The 23,591-nt window shown below is 42.6% G+C and overlaps 1 protein-coding gene across 4 annotated transcripts in view; it reads right to left on the bottom strand.

Moving 5' to 3' along the window:
- The window catches only part of adamts3 (ADAM metallopeptidase with thrombospondin type 1 motif, 3), a 139,993-nt gene that overhangs the window by 74,909 nt on the left and 41,493 nt on the right, over nucleotides 1-23,591 (bottom strand). For all 4 annotated transcript variants that reach the window (XM_025897060.1, XM_025897061.1, XM_025897059.1 and 1 more), the window contains exon 5: nucleotides 5,474-5,667. In XM_025897060.1, coding sequence (XP_025752845.1) covers nucleotides 5,474-5,667 — 194 coding nt within the window. The remainder of the gene's footprint in view (nucleotides 1-5,473; nucleotides 5,668-23,591) is intronic.

A 23,591-nucleotide genomic window follows, 5' to 3' on the forward strand; every position in this document is an offset into this window, starting at 1 on the left:
CATCTGTTGAGCATCTGTGTACAAAACCAGTCCCATAAAAAACAGTTCTCCCAGTTTGGTGTTGAAGACCTTGACCAGTTCCCACCTCGTCCTGACCTCGTCCCTGTCCAACTACTCTGGATAAACCAGTTTGCTTACTGTGAGCTAGGCCTTATCACACAACACAGGTGCTGAATCTCACTGCAGCCACAAGCTGGTCGGATTTCTACAATGAGATGAATTTAGATTTTTACAGCAGCATATTAATGTTCCTGGGTTGTCTTTTTTTTTTTTCTCACATTAGTACCCACATACTATTGAATATGTAAGTCGACCGACATATCGAGTAGGTGACCATCGCCTCAGGGCTTTATGCTGATTATACTGATTTTAGGCAGCAGGCAAAGAGGAGGAGGAGAGCAATGGAAACAAAGAAGAGTAAAGGGAGAGGAAATGAGCAGCGGAGACATCATGAAGACATGAGTGAGAAAGAGGTAAGAGGAGAAGATCAACAGCAATGAATAAGAAGATGGTGCTGTGGTCAGATGAAACCAAACACGACCCAAAGAACACCATCCCCACACTGAAGCATGGAGGTGGAAACATCATGTGTTGGAGCCGCCTTTCCGCTGAGTGTGGAACACAACTTCACCACATTGATGGACCAATGCATGGAGTCATGTACAGTAAAATCTTGGCCTCCTTTGTCTTTGAAGGTTCTCAGTCATCCAGGTCATCGTAGTCAAAGGAGTTTGCAAAGAAAAGCGTCTGGACTTCTTTAGGTTGCTTGAAGACGTTTTACCTCTCATCCGAGAAGCTTTCTCAGTTCTAAGGTCAAATTGGCCTCCTTTCCTCAACTAGAATGACTTTTCCAGCATGACAATTATGCAAAACATACCGTCAAAGAGACGAAGGAGTGAAAAGAAGGATGTTAAGGTCACCTCAGTCCCATAAAAAGACTGTGTAGGGAGCAGAAGAGTCATGTTACCAAACAGGGGAGAACTTAAAGGATTTAGAGAGTTTCTGTAAAGAGAACTGGGCCAAAATCCCACCTGAGATCTATGCAAACCTGATGAACGTCTCAATGCTGTGCTTGACAACAACAGTTTCTCCACCGAGAAACTAAAGAAATGCAGCGATCTCATGAAGGCCACGTGAAAGGCCAGTTTGATGAAGACACACTGACCCTTAAAAGCAGAGCTGCCTGACTCTGTAAGCCTGTGCTGCACTTACTAATGGAGTCTCATTAATGATGAAGTATGTAACAATAAAAGAACAGACTTTATTCTTCTGTCATTTGCTGTAACAGGTTCAGGACTAACGTAACACTTGGACACAACCAAATAATTAAATGAAGTGTGTGTGTGTGTGTGTGTGTGTGTGTGTGTGTGTGTGTGTGTGTGTGTGTCTGTCTATATGCAGGACTTTGCATGAAAATTAAGTTGTTCTTGATTGGATTGCTCAAAGAGTCGCTTGTGAAGATGCCCACAGAATTCATACATACATGCTCATTAAATGGTCCAATCAGTTCCAATCCTCTGGAGGATGGTGAACACAAAGAAGAGGGGGCTCTGACTTGATTAGCAAGAGATATCAAAGAGAAGGAAAACTGGAAGACCAGAGAGGGAAACTGGGAAAAAAAGGGGAGATGACAGGAGAAGAGTATTGAAACAGAAGAAGGAAGAAAAGAGAACAGAGGGAGTGAAGATGATGAACACAGATGAGACCGGGGTGAGGAGAAAAGGGAAGAAGAGAGCTGAGAGGAGAAGAATAAAATTAAAAAGAAGAGGTGGTGTAGGAGGGGAAAGAAGGAGGAGGAGATGAGAGAGAAAGAAGAGTAGAGGAATATAAAAGAGAAACGAGGAGACGAGAGCAAAAAAAAGAGAGCGATAGAGAGAGAGAAGATCAGTCACAGTAATCAGTGTTCAGACACTGCGCTGCCTCCAGATAAAGCCAGCGGGGACCTCTACTGGAAAACACCATCAATAACCTCAAAACTTCAGTGCCAGACTGCAGAGATCCAGAGAGAGATAAGAGAGCGATAGAGTGATGCTCATGGCAGACTGAACAGAGCATTTCGTACTTTGGAAGTTAAAAGGAATTGAGGTTAGGTATTTTGGGGCACTTAATGTAGAGATGGGGAATATCATGACATGATCAGGGACACTGAGGTTTATGCTCTGCTCCTTAAATCCAAGGACACTGCACACCCAATGTAAATGCACGATTAATAAAAACATCTACACATGGTAAACTGCACTGATAAAATCATGAGATGTACAGTTCTGCTCATCATGGGCATGAGTGTCATGGCTCCACACACACACGCTCACTTAAATCTTATAGTAAGTGGTGCTGAAGGCTATTTGACTGACTACGAGGAATAGATTTTTCTATTCCTTTCTATTTTTCTTGAACTCGGTGAAGATCTACGGAGGAGGAGATTTTCACCTGTTCTTGTATTCCCCCCAAATTTAAAAAGCTTTAGTGCATGAGATGTCATTTAGAAGATATGGAATCACAAATGATAAGAAACAAATGTGCATTTTAAACCCTGCTGCTGATGATGTCAGAAGAAAAACTGAATATTAGCAAATGTCCAAAAATGAATATCAACAAGTGACAAATGAAATGTAGCAACAGTAAAATAAGCTGAATCCAAAAATGATGACATAAAATATCAATAAGACCATATGCAACACTCACAAAAATAAATATTTGACCTATTTTCATGAAAATTATAGGAACAAGATCAATTTTTGATCTTTTTTTTTAGTGTGAACTACAAACATACATTTAAAAAAAAAACATCTATTTTTCTCAGACAGAGTGAACCAGACTGCAGGAAACATCAGTACCAGTGACTGATGGGCCCTGATTGGCTGTCACTGACAAACAAACTGCTGCAATCCTTCCAGTCAGTCCAGGCTGGAGCGTTCGAACCAGAAAGCCTGCATCAGCCCAGCAAAGGACCTCGTTTAAATAAAGCTGGCAGACAAACTGCTTTCATGTCCAAACGCAGTACGGGACCATTATGTCGGATAACAAGAGCATCTGAGAGGCTTGTAAAATAAAGCGCTACAAATAATGAAATAATGTTAATACAGCGCTGCAAATAATGAAGCCGGTGAGGAAGTGAGAGGCAATCCTGTCTTTTTTCAAACTCTCAGACTAAATGAAAACACAACACTGAAGCAGAGAAACAACATGCATGTAAACAACATTATGCAATCAGCACTTCTGGACTGGATCATATATCTCCTGCTGATGCACAGATGCTTGGATTTCTTTAAAATCCTTTCATGTTTCAAGTCAAATTGTTCTGCCCCACAACATGTCAGCGATGACACAAAAACCGATGTCTATCAGAATTTGGTGGTACGCGATCATCCGCGGCCCATCGCTTCAGAAAGCTTTGATCAGCTGCTGATTTGCTGCCGAGGAACGGCAAAGGCAGAATCCTGAGTGACGACACTCCACGGAGAGCGTGACAACGAGGCGGCAAAAATGCTCCGCCTTCTCTTCCATCTGCATTGAAATCTCTCATTAAAGGAACACTTCACCATTCTGCCAGGAAATAATGGCACATGTGCCAATCTCTCACAACACAAGCGAGGTGTATCCGTGACATCTGCGAGGACGTGATGAGCAAACACTGCATCTGCCTCCAGAGACTAATGACAGTCTGAGCTAACCGCCTAACGCACACGAAGGGCAGAGAAATCCCTGCGAGGGATCATACTTGAATGGCAGTAATAATTCCCACGGAGGCAGGATTAGCATACTGTGTGTGGACAACAGTGTGAATTCACACCGGAGGAAACAGATGCACTTGGCATCCCAACAGCTGCTTGCTGGCTCTGATTCAGACAATATAACACTGACCCACAGCAGAGAACCCACAGGAGTGGGCTGCTGTGACACCAATGACTCACTTATTCATATCAAGACCAGTTCCATACAATATGTGATAGGAAATGTAGATTAGAGGGTACTGTAACCTTAGCCCAGAGGAACAGGGAGACAACACCAGCTCTCAAACAACAAAACTGAAAAGTGTGAATAACTAAAAATGCACTTTGAATGAGAGTCTCCTTTACACCTTGAAATGAAGATACAGTTAACGACTGCTTTGGGAGACAAAGAGAAAAGAGAATGAAGAGTGTTTATTATTTGGACCTCTGTGATATTGAAGAAATGGAGGGAGAAGAAGGAAGCATACAGAAAAACTTGTTTGCTCAATAGAACGAGCGGCTTGCTGCTACAAGCAGCACTGGTGCAAAAATCAATACTACGCAGTTACATAATTACTATTAGAGGAGCAAAGCAAGAAATTATGACCCAGCACCATTAAGCAAATATATGGGACAGATGAATGATGAGGACTAGTTTAAACATGGCTGACTGGAGGGAAGGAACAAGTCAGTAGCTATGTCCCAATTCATAGGCCGCATCCTTGGGAGGACCCGGCCTTCGCGGTCTACGTAGGCCGGGTCCTCCGAAGACCGAGAAGGCTGAAAGTGCGAGGCTGTGAAACGGGACGGTCTAGCCTTCAGATCTGCGTCACCGCTGTCCCGGTGGAGCCGTCTGCTCCTCGCTTGATAACATATAACAGGACACTGGAGTAAATTCTTGACCATCTCACACTTCTGTTCAATCAGTTTTCTGTTTGATGTTTTTTCAGCTGTGTGAAAACTATAACTTTCATCTCAGCCAAACCGATTTACTCAGGAACAAATAAAACACTGAAAAAAGCCAAACAGTAACATTTTTAAGTTTATCTAATGAGTTGTTTTGAAATTTTGATTTTAGCATTTGGAGCAAGAAGAGGTCAAACCTGGACTAGAGAGGGAAGTGCTTACAGTAGTTACCAGCTGTGACCATGAAACTAATGCGGCAGTTTCTTTCACCAAAACTGAAACACACACTTCTTTAGTAGTTGTTAAAAATCGTACAGGAAGCCAATGTGCAAGCAGTGTCACAAACATTTAGAAGAGAAGGAGGACACTGTTAAAACTCAAATAAGAAGCTATAAAAAGTGAGTGAATACTGAATTGTAATGGCACCAGTCCACACTACCAGACTTCTGGTAGCATGCACTGGATTGGGATTTACGTTTTCGTGTCAGTACAGTGCATTCATACAACCCTTTATTCTGTGTGCTTTAAACACATCCACTGCCAAATTAAAATGACCAATTAACCTAGAATCCCTTTGGATTGTGGGAGGAAGCCGGAGCACCTGGAGGAAACCCACAAAGGTAAGGTGAACTGCACAGAGGAAGGCCCCAGCAGAGGTTTGAACCAGGAGAGCAAGAAGCAAGCCGGGTACCCACTGCATCACCGAGCTGCCCAGTGGCATCCCTAATGCATGCTGTGCTTACATAATATCCCTGTTCTGTTACATTCTGTCCAGTATGTGGACCAAAACACAAGTCAGGTTTAATACACAACAGTTTTCAAACTAGGAACAAAATGAATTTGTAGTGACTCACTATGTTCATCAGCGTGAGGAGGTAATTCTGCACATGCTCCTTGCCGTGAAATCGGACCACTGAGTCATCGACTCCCAGCAGGATTTCGATGTTGTAGTCGTCCTCCCCAGCGTCCCTCCGTCTGCGGCGCTGGACCGTCTCATTTACCTGTCGGGTTACTGAGTCAAGGGTCCCGGGAACATCGAGCTCCGGTTCTGTGAGATTAAGACGGGAGAGATACAACTTTTAATATTCTTTCCATTTGCATCTGTGAAGGCCGCTGCAGGGCGTTCATTTTAAAAGGCTAACTGAGTAAAGGCGCTCACTGATCTGCTATTACATAACAATTACATTGTCTCAGAAGAGCATTCGATCAATATTAATGAGTGAGTCATGCAGCTGCAGGTCTGCAGGTTCTGTCTGCATATGAATGTGTCAGCAGAGGCCAAAGCTTGTTCTAAAGTCGAGTGCCTGCTGGCCTGAATTATACATGTTTCATATTTGATGGTTGGAAAAGGGTTTATCCAGTCGGAGCTTTCTTATGTTGTTTTTTCTGATTAATGATTAACTAATGAGCAATATGAGGAGCAGCGATGTACGGAGAAAGCCAAGCAGATGTTTTCAAAAGAGGAGACACATTTTCCAGCTGGGTGCGCTGGCACAGCTGGATTTCATAACACTTCAATTCAAGTGCTGAAAAGACAAATAACATGTTTATAATTTCCTGTTTTAATCATTTACTGGAGCAAAAGTACATTTTCTGGTTCCAACTTTAAATGTGTGGATTTGTGTGACCTTCTGTTTCAGATCATTTTCATTTCAGCATCTTTGGACTTTTGGTCAAACAAATCAAGCACTATGGGGATAACATAGCAGTGCTCCTTATTTACCTGTTCCCTGCTTTTAAAGAGAAAAATGATGATTTAGCAAAACAAAAAGAAAAAACAAGAAGATAGAAATAGAAAACTACTTTTGTTTTAGTCAAAATGCCAGAAAACCCCCTCATGACCTTTGTGTTATTCACCCTGTTCGTTCAGTGCTGACTGTGTTATGGAGCTTTGACAGGTAAACTGATGCTAAAAGCAGCTGTTAAAGCTTCAAATCTGTCAGAGTGGAAGGATAAAAAGGTCTGTGACAGCAGCTCAGTTCATTCAGTCCACAATTCACTTCAATCCAACAAAGGCTGACGGGGTTCACTGCCTTTAATTAGTACACGGGATAAAAGAACTTTTTGAGGCATTTTTACAACCCACAGACTTTCCTCTGTCGTTACATAACTTTAAAATCAGATTCGACTTCAAACAGAGTTTCTGCTTCCCTCGATATGAAAATTAGGTGAACTGTCCGACTTGACAGATTTCAGGCTCCTCTCCTCAAACTACCTGAATGTGCTAATACTTTCCACTTTGATGGAGTGGACCACCAGTACTTAAAGCTCCCATAATACTGCTTAGCGCGCACTCTGGAGGCTAAGGGTATCTCTGTGAAACTGCAGGCAGCAGTGCTGATATCGAGGCCTCGAGGACTACAGAGGGGGTATCGAGCGGACGTTCTTCACTCCACAGTTTGCTGCTTTATAGTTAAAAGTGTTGCAGATTTAATTTTCCTCTTACAATGAAAGGAAAAAAATCCTTTCTTGTTTTCGAGCAGACTGACTGGTTATAACGGCCGGAGGGGCAGAGCTGCAGGTTGAATGAATCATCAGGATGTCTCTGAGCGAGACTGTTTTTCACTAGTGGAGCTGGTGGTCAAGTAAGGCAGTGATTATGCCTGCAGTGTTTTATTTGGTTTCACCACAGTGGACTACATCCTGTTAGCTCTGTATTGACGTATGCGGTTCGTTTCAGATATAATCAAAAATAAGAATGAACGGGGTGCGCCTCTTCTTCCAGCCAGAGAAAACGTGTCATCATCACCTCTCGCCAAAGTGCACTATTTGTTATAACATGTTATATAATAATTATAATACATGTTATATAATATCCAGTATTCATTTTAATTGGATAACATTGCAGTTTTTGATGACTAACCAACAGTTACTCTCTCAGTAAGAGGAATTTGTTTTTAGATTTTCTTCGTAATAGTGTAAAAAAAATTAAAACTCCCGTTTACAAAAAGTATTTAGAGTCTTTATTGATTTCTTTGTAGAAGTTTCTGCAGCATCGGCAGCTTCTTTCCGAGCTTCTCCCACCTTTGAACACTTGGATTTGTGAAGTTTATTCCTTTAGTTCTTCCGGGCAGATCCTCTCGAGCTGTGTTCGACTGGGTCGGGAGCGTTTGCAGAGTGCTACACTGAGGTCAATATGAGGTCAGTGTGAGACTCTGGCTACTCTAAAGTGCATTTATACGATTGTTGGTGTCAACACACAATCAGCAGCAACTTGAAAACCTGGCAAATATTGTGTAGATCTTCTTTGTACAACCACAACAGCTCTGACTCACTGAGGCATGGACATGGCTCGTCTACGGGCTGCCCTCTGGCTTCTGGCAAAGCACAGTTGGGTCCACCAGAACAAGCTCGTCTCCTCCGTGAGGAGAATCGGATGGAGGTGGGGGGGCTCCTCAAAACTTTCCAGAGCATTTGTTGTAACTTGGAGGGCAGGCTGACCTGCTGGAGGAGGCTGCGGACATGTGAGGGTTTAATTTCAAATTGGGGGGGTGTCTGCTCTGAAACAGCCGTGTGTGTTAAATTACATCCACGTTAAAGCCAGGAGTAAAGGTTTCTCAGCACTGCACTGCAGTGAGATTATTGATGGTTATTCACTTCACATGTGAGGTTTTGATGTTGTGACTGACAGGTGTATGTAATCCATTCACAAGTGTCCAACAGGTATAAAGGCTTCAAAGCCATTTAAAGTCTTTGATTCAAAGATAATCAAAGAAAAATGTCAAAAGAAGGGAAAAAATGTTTAATCTTTTTCACATTCTGCAACTGATTCCAACTTGTGGAGACTAAAATTTTGCCCAGACCTTTCAGGGTGTTGCACACTCACAAGGTGATTGCACAGGTTGCCTAATTTCCTATTAGGAGGCAACCTTTCTGCAAACAGCTGCAGTCTGACTACAACCACTCTCAGACAAAAAGTCAATAATTTCGATCTGATTCATAAATGCAGACCGACTGCCAGCATGTTGGCATCAGTCTGAATGCGTGTCAGTGAGGAAAACCTGTGGGGACTCCACTCAGCTGGCTCCCAGCTGCTTGTATTCTGGTTATATTCACATAGTACAGGAAGGTTGTGAGCACAGATGTAATATGTGTACAATTTCTGTCTATGCAACAAAAAATTGTGTATTTGTCAGCAACAAATACACAATTTTCAACCACTTATTACGGTTAATTGCTGTATTATCATAAACATTGTGCATGTCATGACAAAGTTGAACTTTGAGGAGCATATTTGCAGTTGACAGAGAATAAAAGAAGACAATAAATTGCTGTATAAGTTATTGCGATATGCAGTATACTAAAAAAATGTAAAAAAAAGAAAAGAAAAAAAGAAAAAGAAAAATGCTATAATATGGTATCATCAGTGAAAGATTGTGGTAATATCATATTGTGGGGTGTTTGGTGATCCCGCCTCTATCAGTTAACCCAGTATGCATGTCTTTGGACTGTGGGAGGAAGCTGAAGACCTGGAGAGAACCCACAGACACGGGGAGAACATGCAAGCTCCTCACAGAAAGGCTTTAGCCGGCCGTGGGTTTGATCCCTCCTCGCTGTGCAGCACGTGATGATATATTTGGTATATTTGTTTTATTTCACAGCTCAGTGCAAATTGTCCCTGCTTGCGATTGCAAGTTCCAACAGGAGAACAATATTTCAAAGCAAACTGAGTGAGAGTGAGAGCCACTCCTTGGCTTCTTCTGCAATTTGTACAAGGCCAATGAATCCTCAAAGCGAAAAAATAAACTGAAAGCAAGAAAGGTCATTGTCCATTCAGCAATGAATACAAATGTCTGCCAGCAAGACAGCACAGGCCTTGAGCTAAAAATTGGGTTCACATAGGTTCATGCAGCCCATTTACAAACAAACCAGAGTAGGCAAACAAAGGTGCCACAGACTCACAAGAAGCTTGTATACTGAAGACGTTTCGGTAAGCTCTCATCAGGCCGTGTTAGAAAAATTTGGCAGCGAGGCGAGTCAAAACAAATCGTGCTAGAAACCTGTGAATTCAGCTAAAACTGATGGCATTGGAAATAACCTCCTCATACATATACAGCAATCCTGTGCAGTACTGACGATTAGCAGAGCAGTGTTACAGAAGATGCAGACATTTTCAGACACATCGGCGGACCCCTCACCTGGCCAAATTCATGGAATATAAAGAGCAACTCCTGAAAAACCACCAAGAACATATTAAGAGTGAAAAGCTGAACTACGTCTGAAGGAGAGTAAGGCACAGCACGCCTGCTCTTTGAATTTTCCCTGAATAAACAAATGACTGAAGTAAAGTAGTTCACAGTTTAGATTTCACCCACAGTGGGTGAAGATACTGTGCTGGCAAATACTGGTAAATCTCAAGCCATAAATAAAAGCACAGGCCATTTTTCACTTTTCCAGGGATGCTGTGGGCCACAGACAGGGCCGGTGATTGAGTGGACAGGGAGCTAAAATAAATAGGAAGAAATGGCTGCCACCTCAGCCGTGGCCCGGCTTCTACAGTGTTGGGATTGTGGAGCGCATTCCTCCTCTCCGCCGCTCCCGTCATGACACAGGCATTCTTGTGCAGCGGGCCAGCTCCCCCCCTCCCCCGCCTGAGTAAACAGGCTCTCTGAGGTCCCTACTTCAAACGCACAGGACTTCCCCTCAGCAGCGCTCCTTAAGACTGCCAGTGTGCTTGAGTCAGTGGCGAGCACCCCAACCCCACCGCCCTCCTCTGCCTTGCCCCACCACGGGCCACAGCCCAGTCCCGTGGGAGCCCCACCATGCAACAGCAGCAGCAGCAGCCCAGGAGACGGGGGCCCCGGGCCAGCGTCTGCCCACACATGGCAATGTGCGGCAAGGTGGCAACGAAGCCGGCCAGAGCCACCGCAGGCTAAAAATGGCACAGATGTAGGCGACAGGCATCTCGCCATCAGCTGAAAGTGGAAATCTACTGTGTCTGCTGTGACAGAATTAATATCTACGCTGAACGGTTCAAGGACACTCACACACCTCGAAACCCATTAGTAAGATATTCAGCCAATAACGACACTTTGTGTACTGAAAATCCTTTGTGACATTTTTTTTTATACGTTCAAATACGCACGAAAAAGCTTTTCCCTTTTCAGTGCAGATGTATACGCGTCTTCACGGAAACGTTACTAGAAGAGAAGTATGCAATGCCCTCATTTACAGGAAAATATCCACGAGCCTCCGAGCTTTTACAGCAACAATAGGCAGGAAAGTGAATTAAAATATGGTTCGTAATCCTTTTAACTGTTTCTGCAGCGGGGACGGGGGATTGGGCAGGATATACTCCACCAGGTGTGCGAAATGCTACTCTTATCAAGATCGAGGGCAGGAATTTGCATAAAACCGTCTCCAAGAGTTCAAAGTGATTTGTCTCGTGAGCCAAAACCAGCGAGACGTAAAATACAGCGGGACAAACAGATCAGGTACAAGTACAGGAGTTTGTTTTTCTACATTTTCTTTGGAAGTGCAATTAGAAATGAAGTCACTAGATTCTGAGTGGGAATGAGTGGAATTTCAATGATTGGAAAAGAAGCCCTGCTTGCACTCAAGTCAGAAAGGTTATTCCAGGTTAAAATCAAGAGTGATGTCAGACTCCTGAGTCAGAACCACTAGATCATCTCTGTCATTTTCCTTTATGCAAATGGACTGCTTCCAGTCCATTTGCATAAACTGAAATAGAAGCAGTTAGAGCTCCATTTCCATACCCCGTGCCCTCATTCACACAGATAAACGAGTAAGAGCTTAAACTCTGATTTCACACACTGTGAAAAAGTTGGGATTAGAGGTGACAGGAGAGCGCCACCCTGACCGCTGCTGTTCTAAAGCACAAGATCACAGAGAAGGAAAGCAAAGAGGACACATGGGAGATGTCACCAGACAGCAGGAAAGGGACATGTGAGTCAGACTGTAACAACTAATCACAATCATTTATTTCATATCCCACGGTTATGAACTTCAATAGTAAAAGAGCGACGCTGGCCCAAACCAGAGTAAGACTGTGAGGTGGTTATAAAAAATAAAGGTTGATGGCATATTTGAGCTTTAAATACTTTAATCTGTGTGAGCTACATGTAACACTCACAACAAGATGCTAGTTTTCTCTGATTTTACTCTTGGCCTTGTAGTCTCCACATTAGAAACGCCACTTTGAGAAAGAATGGAAATGAAGTTTATTTCAGCTCTGAATATGGTCAGTGTATAAATAGTCAAAGGTCTGTGCTCATCTCTCTCCTGTCCTCCAGGTATTGTCCTTCCACCTTGTGAAGTGGGTGCAGGAGCACAGCAGTCTCCACTCAGCTCATCAGGAGTACTAAGGCTGGGAGAGAAGAGGAGGGCAGCGCCAGCGTGGGCTGTTTGCTAAAAGCCTGACTGAGTGGATTTACACAGACGGCAGTAAACATCTCCTCTCTTGATCTCTGCATTATTTTGGCTTTGAATTTTTGTTGTTTTTATGGCTGTCTGCAGCACTTTTCTTTCTGAAATTTGCAAAAAGTTCTATCCATTCTTTCCATGACACAACCAGTTGAGCTTTAACTTGATGGTTTCCAATTTAGGATAACAATCAAATTCAGCACGGTAGTTGGAACAGACTAATGAATTCTCCTGGATTCAGTGCACAAACTACCTCCTAGCAGATGCACCCATGGTATCCATTTAAAAATCCTCTGTCACATTTTCCTCCTTTTATTGTCTTCACAAGATATCAGAAAGCCTGGCCGCTATGTTGCCTCATTCTTAAGTTGCTCACCCAGCAGGGTGACGACAATCCTCCAACGGCCGTTTACTGCTGAGAGTTAAAAACCTTGCATTAAGGAAACAAAAGATAATAGCTGAGCCAAAAATATGAAGCTAGGTAATCGCTGGGTAAATGCTTTTTAGTTACGTAGGCAGACTTCAATTAACTCCATGTCCAAAAGGGCTCAATGGGCTGAGGCGGATGTACACTGGGTCAGCTTGCACATTAAAAATGTGAGGAAAAATCTTGTTACAAAGAAACTATAACATCAAAGAAAAGTTGATCCATCAATGGGCAACGCTGCATTTCCTCCGGGCTCATGACATGCTCGGTCAGCTACCGGACTCCTGTGGTAATCCCTTCAGTGATAAGTAGCCACACTCTGACCGCCTGACATGGCAATGATCTGGTGTTTGGGTTTTCCTGGTCACGGAGCACCAGTGATGGGAATAACGGCGTTACTAATGGCATTACTTTTTTCAGTAACGAGTAATCTAACTAATTACTATTTCTATTGTTACAACGCTGTTACCGTTACTAACAAGAAAATGCGGTGTGGTCGCGTTACTATTTTTCAACAAACACACGGCTGAAGCTGTGTTCAGCTCACTGCACGTAAGTAATCTGGGCGCTACAGCTTTAAGCAGATTTGTGACGTTTAGCGTGTTTGGAGTGTGTAGTTAATGTGTTGTCTTGTGTAGTTAGTGTGTAGTGTTGTGGATAGTTTTGTGTTGTGTGTCAGAACAATGAGGCGACTGCTGTCTCCAGGTAGAAACAGAGGTGATACACCTGCTGCTGTCAGACCTGCAGGTATCAGGCTGTGATGTTCTCCTTTATAGTGGACAGAAATTATTTTTTGGAGTGGCACAAATAATTTGTGTGGCATCTTATTGAAGAACAGCTGATTGTTCTGTAAATAGTTTGAAATGGTTATTTTAAAAAAGGGCAAAAGGTAAATGGCTGCAAATAACTTTGTTTGCAAAACTTGTGCATAGGATTTTAAAATTGACAATTAATATTTGCATTTGAAGTTATGAAATATTCAATAAACATGTTTGTGGTTGTTACAGTAAAAAATATCACTTTTTCTACTCGGATTTTATGTTTTTTGTCCGATTTTAGATCAATTGTGTTAACACAGTATGTCAAAATGAAAACAGGACTGTAAATTCAGACACGTGAGGTTGTGCTGAAAAGGATGATACCAAACAAGGCAAAGAAAATAGTTTTTAAAGGTAAAATGTGGAGAGAAAATCAAGAGTAGTAAAAAAATGGCCAATTATACCCTGGACCCCAGGGGGTTAAACGTTTTTTTAAGTAACGCAATAGTTACTTTTCAAGTAATTAATTAATAACTCAGCTACTAACTCAGTAACTTTTTTTTGAAGAGGTAACTAGTAACTATAATTAATTACTTTTTCAAAGTAACTTGCCCAACACTGGTGAGCACATAAACCAAACTCTCTTATATGAAACACACCAAGTTGTTTGATATGTGCCATGTAACAAGTCCCACTGAAACTGGTGACAATTCAAAACTATCAAATTCATCTATAAAAACGGAGCGATGGAGGCGGTGAGAGTTTGTTCTGACGACAAGGACACAGTCAGTCACAGTTACTGCGTCACCCGAGTAACATTTATGCAAAAGTCTGAGGACACGCTGACACGTCTCTCTCATATCAAGTGTCTTCACGGTTTTGAAGAACTGCAATAACACAAAAAGAAAATGAGGCATCTGATGTTAGTCACCGTCTCATGGTCTCGCTCTGCACAAACTAATCTCGCAGAAGCATCACAGCTGCTCCTTATTATATATATATAAAAAACAGTTATGTTTCACAAGGTCTGACAATCAAAGCTTTTTAGTTCAGCAGAAATATCAGAGAGCAGCACAAAAGAAACACACACACGACTCTTCAAAGTAATTTAATATTTTTCATGCTGTGAAATGTGGATTTCTCTCACTTTCCTCTAAAATTTCAAGTCTATAAAACATTGAGATATGGTGAATTATCACAAACAATTTAAATTGCATAAGAGTTGATCTGTTTCCTGATTTTTTATTTATTTATTTTTTGTGCATGGATTTGTAGCCGTAACATAAAGGATGACACATCTCTAAATATCAATGCAGCCCTGAGAAAATAGCTGCCAAGGTCAAAAAATAAATACATAACCTCATGCATTATTCACCTTATGTACTGTCAGTATTGTTAAATCTCCTGCACAGTGCCTACAGTTCCATCAGTGTTATGGGGTTGTGTGAATGCCTGAATGATAATGCCGTCACTCTCACACTGACAAAGCCGACACTGTTTCATATCCCATATCTGAAAAAGTCTAATCAACCTTTTTTGGTTCATATCTCATTTTATGGGTTCATAAAAACTGTTTGTGATTCATTAATGTACAATTTATGGAGCTGACAATTTAGGATTCAGTCAGTCCAACTCGGCTGCCATCCCCCCCCCCCCCAACCCACCACCCAACCAACATCATGGGCTCATCTCTGATGGGGATGAGACGCCGTACGGGGCAAAAGAACTCTTAATGGACTTCAGGAGGCAGAGAACGGGGTTATTAACAGAGAACAGGTGGAATCTGACTTAAACTTCAGGTTTCTGAGCACCCACATCTGCACCAGGACCCACAACACCATCGCACGGGTAAAGAAGGCCCAGCAGCTGCTGCAATTCCTTCACAGGTGACCCCTCGGACCCCGCCCACCATGTGTTTGACCCGCTTCCCTCTGGTCGGCACCTCAAGTCAATCAGGTCCCACACCTCCAGACTCACCAACAGCTTCCTCTCCTTGGGCTGTTAACAAACACCACGCCCCCAAACTCCACCCCTGCCCACCCACCACACCAATCTGAGCCATGGTCTGAGTAACCCTCACTGCTCAGGCCACTCACACACGGACTCTATACTCAGACCGAGTCCTTTGCACTGCTTCCATGCCCTTTGTTCTCTAATGTGCACCTTTCTCTACTTTGTATTCCTCTTGACTGTATATACTTTTCCTCTTTTTTATTTATTCCTTCTGTCTTACTATTTATATTTTACTCGTGCACAGTTGGTGTGGAGCACCCATAATTTTGTGCATGTACAGTGACAACAAAGGGCTCTTCTATTCTATTCTTTTCTATTCTAATGTGAACCTTTTAAAGATATGGGTGAGTGAACAAAAGACTGAAAACTGACACGCCACCTCAAGACTGCCAATTTCATGTCACCACTAACAGCAAATGTCCCTCCCAGCTCTGCTCCTAGCACGGCGATACCCTCAGGCTGCATTTGATTTACTGCTGCCAATTTGCCTCTTGTCATGTCAGGGAATTTTTGGCTCCCCGGGGTACATAAAAGCTAGCATAATTACACCGGGGTTTATGACTGAGGCAATATTGTTTTGGCCCTCTCTCTTCTACAATAGAGTTGAAAATAAGCGGTGACAGCAGCAACAACAGCAGCCTAATTACCAGTAGCGCACCGCAACAGGAGAAAAGATGCTGGTCGAAGCATTTCCCGTGATGAGACGCCACGCAGCTTTGTAGTTCTGTGCTGATGTGTGATGGGGACTTTTTAAAAGGGGGCGTGTGTGTCTTTGTGCATTCTCTGTGGCCCACCTGAAGCTTTTGAATCATTATTAACAGGCTCGTGGGGAGTTTCAGGCATAAAATTGAAGCAAACACTTCTGCTCCCGCTGGGCCGTATATTAAGGAATAACTAGACTAATGATTTCTGGGTCTTGGCTGCTTTGCCTAAGGAAACTAACTTTAAGCCTTTCGTTGCAAGAACAAAGCACCATTTATGAAATTCCCTGAAAAAGGTTGTTAGAAACCCTGATGCTTAGATTAGACGGTGCATAGAGGATTTGGCTGTCGTGTACGGTTATACTTGTATTTAAATAGAGACAAATTTCATGCTGATATTTTACATACAAGTAGACTAAAGTACAATTTTAGCAGACAGTGAGCGTTACAGTTTAATAAATAACCTGCAATATGAAGGAGTCAAAAGTCTTGTCCACTGATAAATGTTTCAGGGCAAGACTTCACAAACCGAGCGACAATGAAAGAATCCCCTGTTGTGCACGATGATACCGCGCCATCACCCCGTCATAGTGGACTACACCTTTAGCACTGCCCAGTACAAGTGGTGCTAAGATTTTAAAAATGACAGTAGCCATCCTAAAACACCGCCCTCTGTTTATAACACTCATGTAAAAGGTGTTAAAAGGTGCTTTGCTCCTTTAAAGTCTCAAAACTTTAGTGTCTTACTGCTTATGGTTTTGGCAGGTGTATTATTCAGATATCCGAGCATTTAACTCTTTTTTTGCTCTTAACAGCTAAAAGGAAGCTGAATGCTACAAAACCAAAAAATATTTGGTAATAATACTTCTTTAAATAATGCAAACACCACCCACCTGAAAGTATTCAGCCCATCTATTGTTTAAACTAGCCAGAATAGCCGTTAATGCTTCAACTGAGCTGAGCTGAAAACTCGTTAGCCTGTGATGCAACGCAGCCAGGAGACATGCCAGGAGGGCAAATGTTGAATGACACAACAAGTGGATTAGGGAAGAGTGATTTCCTTGATTTGTGGTTTGGACTGTGTAACAGCTTTGAAATTTGCCACCCGTTAAGCCATAAAATGAAGCCTAACCTGACAGGAAAAAAGGTCTGTCAGCCAGGTGGACCTTCAGGAGTACACCGGTCCAGATCTGCAGCTACTGAAAAGTCAGACTGTCACAGAGAGTGCAGATGCAAAGAGACAAGATAAGAAGTAGCATCTAATCAAAAGTGAAAGGCATGCTCTCAGATTGGAGGTACAGCAGCTGAAAGGTACTCCCATCAAATTTCCTGCAGTATATTTTTTTAATCAACAACACATCAGATTACCTCCAGAGCAGTCCTGCATCACACTAACCTCCATATGATAGATCCTAATAGGAAATTTAAACAGAGGATAGAAGATTTAAGATCAAAGTCAATGTTTGTCACCAAAGCCAAAATCTTTGAAGTCATGTCACTTTGGCAGGAAAAATGGGACATTTTATTAGAGACATCTCCACAGGGGTGTGCATGCAAACTGATAACATGAAACTGTAGAAACAGAAAATTTCTGTTCGCCACAAATCTGCACCTGCTTCTACAAAAACAATCCATGAGGCCGGGTCGGTGTGTCTGGGATTCTGTGGAAGGTTCATGTGTTCATTTACACATTAATCTCTGTGCAAAGTGCGCAACTGAGATATCGGTCGATAGCACATAAATGTAGCAAAGTCCTCTTTCCTATTTGATTATTTTATTACTGCAAAGAATGTTTGCTGCTGCCAGCTTGATAGATTTTCTGTAGCTCAGCTCCATCTTTTAAATTTGGGATAATCAGCAGTGCAAACACTCAGAACAATATGATGATAACCTTTCATTTTCATTAGCTTTATGTGTTTCTCAGACACAAAGCTGTTTCCCTTAAATGGCCGATGGTTAGAGTTCAAGCACTGAGCAGCACTGCAGGAGTATCAGCATGCAAAAATGAGTCTGAGCTGCAGCACATTCAAACAAAGCAATAACAAGTTATTGATGTGATGTTACTCAGTGCTGTTGTTTTGGATTATTAAGCAAGCTGCTGTAATAACAGCACTGAAACAACTACAGTTGTCACTCACACTGACACCTTCGGCCAATTTAGAGTCACCGATTATTGTAACCGCATGCATGTCTCTGGACTGTGGAGCGAGGAGTACGTGGAGAAAACTCACTCGGGCACATGGAGACGACCTCCTAGCTGTAAGGAGACCGTGCTAACCATCACCGCTGGTCCACCCGACATTACACCCTTTGATCCATATACCTCCAGGTAACTTCAGGCTTCAAAAACAAGGCGTCAGCCAAAATTAAAAGTTTTACAAGGTGGAGATCAACACCAGTGGGTCGCATCACAGCGGATAGATCCAGACACTAAACACATAAATCTGGAAAGTGTGCATGCAACAGTTAGCAGGCCTGTGCAACAGAGAAGCATGGTTTAAAACACATGTGGCCAGGATTAGACAGCTGATCTATAAATAGAAGATATGCGGTTTTTTATCAGCCGTACTTTAGGTGTCACTCAGACTTGGTGTTAGCAGTAAGCCGGTTATCGGATTTTTGTTTTCTGTTATTTGTTGTATTTTTATAATGTGGACTTTTGCTTTGCTTCATCATTATATTTACAGCTTTGGCAGAAAATGCTACTCGAGCGATTTGTGCTTGTGCGCCGTGCTGACTGGTCTGGGAAAGAAAGGAAGTAACAAACTCTAAACTGGGAGCCAATACCAGTACATTGTTACCACTCGAGCTTTATTTTTAATGAGCTATCTTTTCTTTCCTCTGGCACTTCAAAGCTGAATGTAAGTGAGTGCATTTGGCCTTTACGTTACGTTATTACCGGCTATTACATTACCGGGTCACCTGTGATGGCCCAGGCTACTATTGATAAGGGAATTATTAAAAATCAAATGTGACAAACTGCTGTAGCCAACCATCAAATACAAATATGCTATATATGATGTTACAGAGGAGTATAGTTTTGAAATTTGGACAGATTTCAGGCTTTCAGCCTTCGTGACAAAGTACGCTACGCTAGCCCCGTTCTGCATTTAGCATTCAAACATGGCAAAAAGCAAATAAGGGGACCTATTCTTTAAACCTGGATTAGCTTACCGTTTGCACTCATAAATAGTCTAAATGTCTCTCTGTTGCCAGGTTGCTTATCTGTTGTTGAGCTCCAGAATATCAAACTTGTGTGGAGTGTGTTTGTGGTGACTTAAGAGCAGCAGAGCGAGAGTCCTGAAGCAGACAACGGTAAGCCTTGTTGGGCTCAGTCAGTTACAACATGCTGCAAAACTTAGGCTTCATTCATGGTGGGTGCGAACTGCCTTTTTGGAAGAAATGCTCACTGTATTTCCTTTCAGGGAGTTCAATATATTTTGGTGATCTGCATCCGTTTTTTCCCCCCACTCTTTCTCACAGAGTACAAACAACCCAATGTCATCGCTGAAAGGTCAAGCGACAAACTGTTTCCAGTCCTTCCCTCCCCTAAACTACTGATAAAGCACTGAAATGTAAGAAGCTCAAATACTGAAAGGTGACTGTCAAAGGCTTTGGCGCGGTGGAAGGTTTTTACCTCCAGATCGGATGTTTTCTGTCTGTTTTGTTTCTCGGATAAAAATGTAATCGGCTTTAAATTTCCAGTTAGAGATGACGATGTGTGTGACGATACTTCTTTCACTCTTAGGCTCCAGATAAACAGTCCTTTGAAAAAGCAGATTTAAAAGATTTTTTAATCTTTCCAGTCAATCTTTTATCTTTATCTCAAAGACCGTTCAACTCATAAAGCAACTCGCATAACAACAGAGACTTTCTGAAACAAATCTACCATGTGATTCTTATTTGTACGCAGTTACATCACGATAAAAGCAGATATCAGGGAGCTCTCCACCTTTTATCATTTCTGGCAGCTTTTGCTCAGATAGTAAAATAAGTTGTCTGCTAATGAGATATTCGGGGGTTTGATCTCTCTGTCTGAATGTCTCGTTCCCTTGGGTAACATACAGAACCCCATAAACTGCTCCTGATGTGCCCATCAGCACTTTGGTGTGTGTGGTAAGTGATGTTAAAAATGTGTGTGAATGGGTGAATGTAAAGTGCTTTAAGTGGTCAACAGCACTTCTATATAAATGCAGGGTGGTACCCTGTAAGCTCCTGCTGTTTGTACCCTTGAAACGTTGGAGCTCTGTACACTACCTGGACCGGGTTTAAACTTCTGAGCGACCAGCTGGTTGCTGCAAATACCTGAAATCTGATGCCAAATATGAAAAAAAAGTGTTTTTTTGACTAAACACAGACTGTCTCCAGATACTGAACCCTAATATCTCGAAGAAGCAGTCAGACAGTTTGGGTTACTGCTTGGGAACATGCCGTGTATGCATGTTACGTTTTAGGCTCGTGTAAAAATGCAGACAGAAACACACCGATGTGTTGACTCCGGTGTTTGCTGTACCCTTATTTCTGAGAGTGTGGTCATCCTTATTCAAGACCTCATAAACGATGATAACTGGAATTTAAACAGACGTGTTTTGTGTGCTTCAGAATAGTTCTGGCCCTGGCCAGCGCCGCCCTGTGTGCTTGACCTGTGTCAGTGTTTACTTTAAATATGCAGATTTTTCTTGGCAGTCTCTCATCGCTGTTTGGCCCTCTGACTCCGGGGTCGCTCGCTCCGCTTCCTGGCTATAATCCGTGCGATTCTAACGGCATTCAGTTCAGTCCTGCAGTCAGCAGACTCTACCTGCTAAAATATTTCAGTTTAGTATTGATGTCAGGTGTGTACTGCTCTGATTTTTAAATAAGTAGTTTGGCTGCACAACAAAAGGCACCTGGTACCAAAATAACAAACTATCTTTTGGTTTTGCACCTGTGGACCCCGTTTCTTTGCAGCTTCTCCTCATTTTTAACCCATATGTAACTTCAGGCAATGCCAGTGTGTTTTATGAAGCCTCTCTTTTTCTCGGCTGACCAAAGACATAAAAATTATTCACCCATACGTGTTTTTTTGTGGGGAGAGGTAATTTTTCAACTCTTAATAGTCCTTCTGTTGTTACGGCTTTATGCATCTTTGCATACAAACGTCAGGGCTCGTTATTATTTGACGAAATATGTGAATTTTTGTGGGAAGTTGTTTGACAAAACAGTCAAAACACTTTTAACACAAGGTGTTTGGATTAGATGTCGAGGTTAAAGCATTATCATGATGAAAAAAGCTTAAAGTATAAACTCAGATAAGAAAACCTATTAAAGAAGGAAAACAATCTACAGACCACAAATGATACAACTAACAGCAGCTAAGAAGACGGTATTTCAGACTGACTTCTGCCACCTACAGCAACACTAACCACATCAGCACATAATCAGAATGAGTTCTGGGGAATGTGCATTGAAGTGCGTGGTGTGATTTCCAGTCATGAGGGCAGAGTCAGGTTCTTACACAATGCAAAGATATTTTCAAAGATATTTTTATCAGGCAATGAAAAATAAAGTGTTGCAACACTCTGACTAACAAACGACCACAGGCCCGTCCCGTCTCCGAGTGCTTCTCTGTAAAAGGCACAGTGAATGTAGTATAACGACAAGCTACAGGAATCTGAAGTATTTGGCTCACTCACAGACAGACTGGATGGAAAGAAGAAAGAGATACTCATCAGCTCCTTCCAGCTGCCATGTGCCTTTTGGAACACAACTGGATGATTTAACAGCGAGTCAGAAGAGAACACAGGCGAGTGCTTTTCGACTCAAAATATTGCTCAATGCTCCTGAGGTCTTTTCCATTCTCCTTCCAGATCCTTGGCCTGCCCCCGAGTCGCTAATTATCACCAGGTTTAGTATGGAAAGAACTCATCAGGCGCATTTGGGAATCGTACTTCTGAAGACGTAAGGCAATGTGGAAAATATCTTCCCAATCTGCCGGTTCAGGACACAAACAGGGAAGCGTATCAGGTGGAGAACGGTCTCCTTACAGGAGGAAGGAGCTATGTTGTTGTATTCAGTGCAGGATATAAAGACAGATTTATGATGCGTTCAGCGTGAAGACTGCAGCGACTTCAAAGCTCTGGATGACTTTTGTTGTTGTTGTGTGTTAAAAGCGCACACACGCCCGTCGGGGATGGACGCCGAGTGTTTCCACTCACCTCTGACATTGCTGGAATTACTTGTGTTTACAGAACATTAGAGAAACCATCCTCGCTAACAGCAGCAGCCAAATACCAGATAACCTTTAACGTTTTTAAATTACCATAGGTAAATTGCTTTTCCCTATCAATACTCACTCGCATGGATTACAATTTAAAACACATGCCCCGCATCTCAGCAGAAATCAGATGCTGATGTACTTTTTTATGAGCCCCTCATGAAGTTGATTCACGTGTGAAGAGGCGAAAGTTCAGACTGATGTGTTGGATTCACACTAAACATGAAACAGAAAAGTCATTAGCTTCTTCTGAGGACTCGTACAGCGTTAACACAACATGTCCCAAGAGCACAAGTTCTGCATTAAATAAAGCAGCGGAGCTTAATTTGTTCAGTGTTTTTTGCTTGCAGTGTTCAGCTTCGTGTGGGCCGTCTGGATGTTGGCACACCATGGCTTAGTTTGCAGCTTTGTACCTAGTGTTTGGCGAGCTATGATAGCATATCAAAAGAAACCCAAACAAACAACAAAAAGCCGGCTGTTCAGCGCTGAAATGAAACACGATGGGCCGGCAGCTCGCCCTCCCTCAAGCCTGTGGTGTGAGGAGGAGAGGAGAGCAGAGCTACACTGCAGCTGGTCCTGGGTCATTTGACCCAAAGTTTTCTTGTATTTAGGTGTCATTTTTGTGTTATGGTTCATGTTAAGGTTCACTTAGTCCTGAGTTTAGGTTTCCCTGTTTAGTTCTCGTCTGTTAGGTTCCCCTGTGTCTCTGTCCTCTGTCCCTCTCTGTGTGTTTGGTGTTTATGTGTGTCCTTGTGTCCTGATTTTTCAACCTGCAGGTGTGTGCGATGCAGTACGGCTGTCATGGCTTTCTGCAGGGCACGTCTGTGATAAAACGTCTCTGCTGACCCAAACAGCCCATCCAGTCACGCTCTATTCTGTGACTCGAGGTCACAATACTCATCTCTTACAACAGCCAGCGAGTGACAAAGTGTTCAAAGTCTCAATCTTTTCTGCTGCCAGACGTAAAACTCTTCTCAGAAAATCCACCACCACCTCTGTCTGCTTCCCCTCCGACTACAGGGTCAAACAGCATCTCTGACTGTCTTCACTGGTTTGATGTGGTCCTCTGCAAGCTTTGGTACAGCTGCTCCTTCAACATATCAAAGTACTCCTGAGGTTGAAGGGAATGAATTACTTTGTTCGTCTTCTCACTACATGCTGCAGCATCGGTATTCAAAGTGAGAGGCAGAAAAGCGAGCTGTTGTACGGCCAACCTGCACACAAAAGAACAGACAGCCGAGCACGCGCGGACGCGCCGTGCACAAGTTTTTCATCCAGATGAGGTTTGTGAGCACACACGCTCACACTTAGTGGCGCCCTACTTTGCACTGCATACATTCAATGAGCAGCTTAAGTCATTCATTTCCCTCTACCGAGATTATCCGTTATTCAAGAGAAACCCAACTTACAAAATGTGAAGTAATTAACTGACCCAAT

This window comes from Oreochromis niloticus, linkage group LG12 (genome assembly GCF_001858045.2).
Source record: "Oreochromis niloticus isolate F11D_XX linkage group LG12, O_niloticus_UMD_NMBU, whole genome shotgun sequence".
Taxonomy (NCBI): Eukaryota; Metazoa; Chordata; class Actinopteri; order Cichliformes; family Cichlidae; genus Oreochromis; species Oreochromis niloticus.